The sequence below is a fragment of the Acanthisitta chloris genome, unplaced genomic scaffold (assembly GCF_000695815.1).
Source record: "Acanthisitta chloris isolate BGI_N310 unplaced genomic scaffold, ASM69581v1 scaffold27668, whole genome shotgun sequence".
Taxonomy (NCBI): Eukaryota; Metazoa; Chordata; class Aves; order Passeriformes; family Acanthisittidae; genus Acanthisitta; species Acanthisitta chloris.
In genome coordinates this window covers 3,109-11,502 of record NW_008685822.1, presented here as the reverse complement: position 1 = coordinate 11,502, position 8,394 = coordinate 3,109, and the positions used below count along the sequence as shown (strand labels likewise).

Sequence of the window (8,394 nt, the reverse complement as noted above, 5' to 3'; positions counted from 1 at the left end):
GGGAGGTGGTGGATTCACCATCCCTGGAGGTTTTCAAGCTGAGACTGGATGTGGCACTTAGTGCCATGGTCTGGTAACCATGGGAGGGTTGGCTTGGTGATCTTGGAGGTCTTTTCCAACCTGGTTGATTCTATGATTCAATGACTTATTAGTACTATTTGTCATGATGAGTGGACTTTGATGCAGCCCATGGAATTCCTCTTGCACACACACACACAGCAGAAACCCAGTGTCCCATTGCTTTGGGGACATGGGGTGGGACAATCAGGGAGGGAACACTGAGGGATCATAGAATCATAGAATTTAAGGGTTGGAATGGACTCTATAGATCATCTAGTCCCAACCCTCCTGCCATGGGCAGGGACACCTCACTAGATCAGGATACACAAGGCCAAATGAGGATGGGATGTTCAGGGATGGAAATGGACCATTGAGGGATGGAAATGGGACCTGTCTGTCAGTGGCAGCCGCAGGATTTCACCACCATGTTCCGATGCTTCTTGAGGATGACGTTGTTGTTGCTGTCGTAGTAGAGGACAGAGGTGGCACTGAGCTTGGTGGGGGCACAGCACGCCTTGGGCACGGCCTCAGGCTTCATCAGGTGGACCTGGGGGATGGATGGAGCCCGTCAGTGAAAGCAAAAGTGGTTCCAGGCAGAAGAAAAAAAAAGCATCACACCAACTCAACTGCAAAAATCCTGGGTGAATGGGGAGATTATTTCCAGCTTTTTGCAAAAATATTTATTCTATACTCCTGCTGCAGTTTATATTGGATCAGGGCTTGTGGCACTGCGTGGGCCAGGCAGCCCCTTCATTAATTTGGGATTTCAGGGCCCTTTTCTCACAAAAATAGACAAATGACTAAACCAAAATACATCAGGGCAGCACAGGTCGAGCTCCGCTGTGGGTGGAGAGTGCTGGATGCTGTTGCAGTAGAGATTCTCCTCCCCAAAATTTAACATCTTCCACTCAGATCTCAAGTACACAACACCTCTCTGAACATGCCTTCCCCTTTGGCTCACTCATTCCCTGCTCAGGACTTGTGTTATCCCAGAAATTCACAGTGCAGCATCAGCCAGAGGCTCTGAGGCTGCTGGACACACTCAGCCCTCTCTGGCTGCACCCAACATGTGCAATTAATTTATGGCAGGGGCAGCTAAGCTCTCCCAGTTCGGAAGTTGGGTGTTTTTGCTGTCAAACCCTGCTATTTGCAGCACAGCCTGGGGCTGGCACAGCTCCACAGCTGCCTTTGCCCTGGCTCTTCCCAGAAGGGCTGGATCCGAGCGCCAGGTGATTCACATCCTGCCCAAACAGCTCCTTTTTGGGCAGAGTGTTGGGTTTAGGGGTGCTGGGTGGGTCTAAGGGGGAAGGAGAACCCTCCCTGGTGCTGTCAGGATCATTCCCAGGCTTGGATGGATCCTGGGATCTTCATTAATGGTAAAAATTAAACCCTGCCAGGTGACACCTTCAAAGGCTCAGCCCAGGGCTCGGCGCTCCCTGTAATTAACCACGAGCACTGGAGCTGGTGTGGCTCTGCCATTGGGAAACCAAACACTCACAGGGCAGGAAATTCCAGAAATTAAAGTACTGGCTGGGATGTGGGGTGGGTTTGGGAAAAAAAAAAATAAATGGGGCATTAAAGCTTTCCTGCTTGGAATATGCTGAGCCTAACGTTTGGGCACTGAGCTGCAGTGATGCTTTCCAGGGCTGGGGAGAAACCCTCGGGCACAGAGGAGGAGGAGGATGTCTGGGTGACACAGAGCCCTTGTGGGGGGAGTGGGGGGCTCCAGTGAGCCCTGGACTTGCCAGGGAAAAGGGGCAGAAAAAGAGTTTTTTGCCTCCACTGCTGCTAACCCGGAGCAGGATCATGTCAGCCAGAAAAAATCAAGAGATGGAGAAGCTCCAGAATTACAAAATCCCCCTATTACACCCTTCTGGCTCAGGCTGATGGGCAGAGCTGGTGACCTGGTGACCCCTGACACTTGTCTCTCTCCATGAATGCCTTGAACTGCTGTTTTCCATGGAGTCATAAAATTTGAAGGGTTGAAACGGACCTTAGAGATCATCCAGTGCCAACCCCCTGCCCTGGGCAGGGATACCTCCCACCAGCGCAGATTGCTCAAGGTTTTATCCAACCTGGAATGAACACTGCCAGGGTTGGGGCAGCCACAGCCTCCCTGGGCAACCTGTGCCAGTGTCTCACCACCCTCACAGAGAAAAAAAACACCTTCCTGATATCTAATCTAAACTTCCCTCCTTCAGTTTGTTTTTGGCTTGTTCAGTTTGGGGTTTTGGCACCTCCTGGTGAGCCCAAGGTGTGGGTCAGCCTGTGAGCACTCATCCAGATGTGCAAGGATCCATCCAGATGTGAGCATCCCATCCAGATGTGTGAGCTCACACTAATGCTTTACTGGGATCCAGAGCTGAACTTCACTTTCTGACACAAACACCCTCAAACCCAGCCATGCTCACCCCAAAATCCAGTTCTCCAGCAGAACCCACTGGGCTCCTCCTGCTCCCCAGGACCCCCCAGGGCTCCCACTGTGAGTTGCACTAACCAGGGACTGCAGGATGGCATGGTTGGTGGCATTCATGCAGGAGTCCAGGGGGAAGGCACACTCCCCCTCGCAGTAGTAGGCTGAGTACCCCTGAGGAGCAATCACCCAGTCCTGCAAAGAAAAAAAAAAGGGGTTACATCCAGAGCTTCACCCTTTCTGTTCCCCTTCAGCCATTCCCCACCTGCATAAACAGCTCAACCACCTCCTCCCCACGTGGCCATGCCAGCAACAAGGGTTTAGCTTGGGGTTTTTTAGACTGAGTTTGGGGTCAGGAATAGGGTTTGGGGTTGTGGTAGGTCATGTTTGCCTTCCCAGCTCTCAGGATGGGGTTGTGAATAGGCTTCCTCCAGGCTGGGAGGGAGCCCAAGGTTAGGGGAGCATGATGATGGAGGGTTCTTTTTTTTTGCATTTACTTCTCCCAGTAGACAAGTACCAGCCAGCCGAGGTCCTGAAAGCTGACGTAGAGCTCGTGGCGTCGGCAGATCTGTCGTCCGTCCGCGGCGTGGACATCATCTGTGGGAGAAGGGAACAGGGAATGTCAGTTCCTCAGTGCCATCCCTGCACAGGGCTGGGCTGCAGCCTCTATGACTGGGTTGAGTCCAGGAGGACCAAAGGAGAGGAACCTCCATTGTTGCCCAAAGGGAAAAGTAGCTTCAGACCAGTCTATCATTTGGTATTCCAATATTGGGATGAAGGAATTCAGCCTGGGAAAGGCTAAATCCCCTAAGAGAAGTTGACCTTGAGGGTTTCTCAAACGCAATGGGCTCAGGAGAGATGGGGCTTCCCACTGCCCTCCTGCCTGAGTGGCTTTCTGGGGCTGTGACACCTTCCCAGGGTGATGACACTTTCCCAGGGTGGTGTCAATGAGGCAATGAGGCAAAAATTCCAATATTCAGCAATCCTGACAAACTAACAAAACACCATTTCCTTGAGGGCATCCCCAAACCCTCTGCACCTCCCAAACTGCAAACAACCCCAATCCTAACAACCCAGAGCTCTTTCATAGAATCATAGAATGAACCAGGTTGGAAGAGACCTCAAAGATTATTGAGTCCAACCCTACTGTGGTTACCAGACCATGGCACTAAGTGCCACATCCAGTCTCAGCTTGAAAACCTCCAGGGATGGTGAATCCACCACCTCCCTGGGCAGCACATTCCAATGCCTGATCAATGCCTTTGCTCTGCTTCTCTTGGGTCCCAAACTGGGATTTCCAACAGGTAGGTCAAGGTGCTAACAGCAGGTCCCTTCCTCACCTGGTGTTTTCCTTGGGGGCTGCTCCATCAACCCACAAAACTCTTACCAAAAATTCCTGGGAGCTTGTTTGGATGTGGGAGGTCATTGGTCTTCTTGGGCTGGCGCCTCCTCGGGGCCTTGGCCGCTCGCGTGACACGCGCAGGGCTGGGACTGGCCCGGAAAAATGTCACCATGAAGGGTTGTTTGGAGCGAGGCCCTCGGCGCCCCAGCAGCCCTGCTGAGCCTGGGTCAACGCTGTGCCCTGCAGGGACAGGACCAGCCATGGGTTTGGTCTCAGAAAGAACTTGTTTGGTTAAAGCAAGGAGAAAAATAGAAGGATTTTGCAGTGGAGAGTTGTGGTTTTGGCATCCGAGGGGTTGGACACGCCTGGAGGTGATGCTTTGGGTGTATGACCTGCAGCTTGGAGGTGGCACAGCCACTCACACAGAGCAACTCAAGGATGGCAAATTTTCCCTTTTGCCCCTTGAGGAGAAAAACTCCTAAGGGAAGGAGATGGATGGGGCATTCCCAACTGTGATTCCATCCCCCGTGGGAGCAGAGATGCTCCAAATGTGCCTGTGCTCCTGCAGAAGGCATTGTTGGGGCAGATTTGATCCTGTGGGGAGAAGAGGGTTAATCCTCTGGCACACAAACAACAGGATCCCTCCAGGCAATGAGTTCATTAAGTGTTAATGGGGTTAATTATGGTCCATGCCATTGGGAGGCTTTTCCAGAAGGGTTTGCCTGCAAACCCAGACTTCTGGCACCCATGGGCTCTCCAGCACAGCTAGAAGTTGCAAATTGCTGTGAGATGAACCCATGGCACCAAGAGGATCCAAATCCTGGGAATTTGGCCCCAAAATGATGCCGGTAGGTTCACCAGACTCACCATCATCTGTCTCCACGTAGAGCCGCAGCCCCAGATTGTACTTCTGATCCACTAACCAGTGGTTGCTGGCAGCTGTGACATCAAACACCAACCAGCCCTCTGTCCCAGCACGCAGGTCCTGGACATCCAGCAGGAACAGGTCAGATTCCCTGTAGAAACAAGGAAAAAAAAAAGAGCAGGTGAGTAACAGCACCCAAAGAGCACCAGCAATAACTCATGGAAATGACTCCTTGGTGCCTGTGTCCAGACAGGTCCTGGTTGTGCTGGACATGATGGTGTTATCCTGGCAGCCTCCCTGGGAAAAGTGTCCTCCCACCTTGACCCAAATCCCAGGGTGTGGCATTGCTCAGTGGGAGAGTGTGGGAACAGATGCTCATGATGGTGCCACTTCCTTTGGCACTTGTATGGTGGTGGGAAGGGAATGTGTTGGAGCTGGTGCTTGTGGGGGTCCCCATCCCTGTCTCCATCCCTGCCATCTTCCTCCCTATTCCCACATCTATCCTCATCCCCATCCCCATCATCTTCATTTCTGTCCCATTCCCATTATTGTCATTCCCATCCCCATCTCCACCTTCTTCATCCTCATCTTTATCCCTGTCCTCTTCACTACTGTCCCCATCATCCCCATCCCCATCATCTTCATTCCTAACCCCATTCCCATCATCTTCATTCCCATCTCTATTTCCATCCCCATCCCCTCCCCATTATCTTCATTCCCATTCCCATCATCTTCATTCCCATTCTCATCCCCATTCCTATCCATATCCTCTTCATTCTCATCCCCATCCACTTCATTCCCATCTCTATTTCCATCCCCATCCCCTCCCCATTATCTTCATTCCCATCCCCATCTCCACCTTCTTCATCCTCATCCCTGTCCCCATCATCCCCATCCTCATCATCTTCCTTCCCATTCTCATCCCCATTCCCATCACCATCTTCATTCCCATTCCCTCCTCAGCATCTCCATTCCCATTCCCATCCACATCATCTTCATTCTTATCCCCATCTCCATTTCCATCCCCATCATCTTCCTTCCCATTCCCATCCCCATCCCTCACCTGTTGGAGTGCTCAGCAGCCACCTCATAGATGCTGATGTGGAAGCTGCTGTTGATGTGTTGAGGAACTCCTCGTGCCTTGTAGATGCGAAACTCAGCGGCTGTCACCGATTCCCCCGTGGGGACCTGGGTCAGGTCGAACCTGAACTCCTTCCAGTATGGCTTTGGTGAGAAGATGTCCCTGTCCTGCTCCACTGCAGAGCAAAGTGGTCAAGGGAAGGCTGTAGGAGACCCTGATGGGCTTATCCAAATCTACAGTTCCACATCGAGTCCCACTGACCTGATTTGTCCCTGATTTGGGGATGAACCTGTTGGCTCCAAGCCCTTCACCCCACTGAGCTCTTGGCTGCAAAATCCTCTCTCCTCTCCCAAGAGTTTTAATCTCGATACAAGTCTGTGTGTCTCCCCCATTGTTGCACACCCAACAACCTCTCAACCTTCCTTTGTTACTGATTGCAATAAAAAACCAAATTAAAAGCACAAACATTAGCTATGGGATGAGCATGGAGATGCTGCCACTCACTCCTGCCATGGTTTAGGAGCTGCAGCCTTTGTGCTTCACCAAAGGGTGAAAAACCCACACAAAAATTTGAGGTTTTGGGGTCAGCAGAACCAGCTGGAGCAGGAATTGGAGGTTTCCAACCCTTTCTTCCAGCAGATGCTGAGAGGACAGCTCAGGGTTCACTAGGGGCATCACTGGGTACCACAGGTCCTCTCCTGCCCACGAGTTTGAGGCTGATGACATTCTCAGCCTATAATTGGGGGTGGGTTATCAGGTCACTGCTGGGTAAAAATAAAACCTCCTTTTTTGACTGAAAACACCTCATTTCTGCATCAACCCAATGCACGTTGGGAAAGGAGAAGTCTGCAGATTTCTCAAGTCCATAAAGAGCAATCCAACATCTTTCTTTATGGGAAATGCAGCCCCAGACAGTGTCTCTAATATGTAATTATTTGCTTCAGATTGTCCTGTAAAAATATTCCAATCTACTTGGTCTGAATAGAGGTAAAATATATGATTCAATGTGATTCAATATGACTAAAGCTTCTCCTGCTTCAGGCACAAACCCCACGTAACCCATCCAACCTGGTGCTTCCATTTGGAAAGTAAACTTCCCAATCTAAGTAATTCAATAAAAGAAATTCATGTTTTAGATGAACTTTTAACCCATTTCAGGGGAAAAAATAATCCAAATTGAACACACCATAAAGCTATCACTCCCATTCATGGGGAGAAGCTGAGAAACTGAACGCTGAGATTTCACTTATGTATCCACAGGTCCTTTTTTTTTTTGCCTTTCTTCTTCGGTTTTTTTCCCCCTTCTTTTTTTTTTTTTTTTTTTTTTCAAATCCCACATTCCCTCCAGCTCTGGCCTCACCACAAGCTATGCTATAAAAAAGCACTGGGCCAGGAGGGCAGGGCGGATGCGGAGAACGTTTCCTGCTCCAACAGAGCAGCTGCCAACTTTGGCAGGAGGATGCTGTGGGGAGCTGGATCCAGTCTGGGCACCCCTTGGAAGGACACATCAGATCCCAAACCCACTGCAGCTCTTCCCTCTCTTCCATTCCTTCCACCAACCCATTGCTGATGGTCTCATACTCCTCAGTGATGCTATTGAAGCTGCTGATGCCTCTTATCTCTTCCAACCCCCCAAAACACAACTAGAGGAATCACCTCTGGTTTTTTGGCACTGGTAAACCCCCAGTGGGACATCCCCCAGCCAGCCCAGGGGACACTCAAGTACAGAGAAATGTCCTGTTGAGTATTTTAGTTCACTTAGTTATTTCATTAGGCTCTTGAGTCACCCCTAGCATCAGGCAAGACCCAGTCGGACTAAATAACAGCTCTGAAAAGTTCCCAAGGTGATTTTTCACCCTGAAGAAGGGTGAAAATCTTTGCTAAAGCAGCAGTTTGTCATGAAAACTTCCCATCAATGCGCTGTGGAGTTGTTGGAGAAGTCCAGGGCCAAAGGCAGAGTTGGAGCTGGTGGGACAGAAGCTCAGGGACACACCTGGGCAGTAAGAGAAATGCTAAAGGGATTGCAATTAGCTGTTCAGCTTGATGAACTTAATGAGCTGGATTTAACAGCAATCTGCCTAGAATTTGGGAGGAGAGACTGGGAGGAATCCCTGGATTCTCTGCCCCTTTACAGAGAAGAAGGAGAGGGAACACCCTTGGAGGGGCAGGACCAAGGGAGAAGCATCCCCTCCTGTGCTGCCACCAGGACAGGAACAGCCACAATGAGCAGGTTGGAGAGATTTTAATATCACCATGTTCTCTGTCAAATTATAAACAGCTGCTAAATTACAGCTCTGCTCGGGGGAGAGGCTGTGGCAGCTCTGCAGCAGCCAGTGGGTGCTAAAACACTGCTGGGGGTGTGCTGGAGATACCCCCCTGGCTCACTGGGAGCCTGTTGTGCCTGGGAACCTGCTATTGATTTGAGGCAAGTTGACTCAGCCTCACCACCAACCCTCAATTAGCTGTGGGCGGATTATCCGGATTGCGGATGAGACACACTAAAAAAGCTCAAGCCAAGCACTTTGCTCTCCTTGCCCCCTCCTTTGGCATTTACTGGCTCACCCCAAAGAGCTGCTGAGTCTTCTCCCCAAAGCTGAGTGACACCACTGGGCTATGTGCTCCCACCGCCCCCC

The 8,394-nt window shown here is 50.8% G+C and overlaps 1 protein-coding gene across 1 annotated transcript; it reads right to left on the bottom strand.

Moving 5' to 3' along the window:
• Nucleotides 1-457: 457 nt before the first annotated feature.
• On the bottom strand, nucleotides 458-5,936 carry LOC103807187 (bone morphogenetic protein 8A-like; the record flags this gene model as incomplete). Its single annotated transcript, XM_009079908.1, has 6 exons — nucleotides 458-607; nucleotides 2,558-2,668; nucleotides 2,991-3,070; nucleotides 3,861-4,055; nucleotides 4,683-4,831; nucleotides 5,744-5,936. Coding segments are annotated over 6 exons (878 nt in total), but the record flags the coding sequence as incomplete, so codon positions are not given.
• Between the last annotated feature and the right edge of the window lie 2,458 nt (nucleotides 5,937-8,394).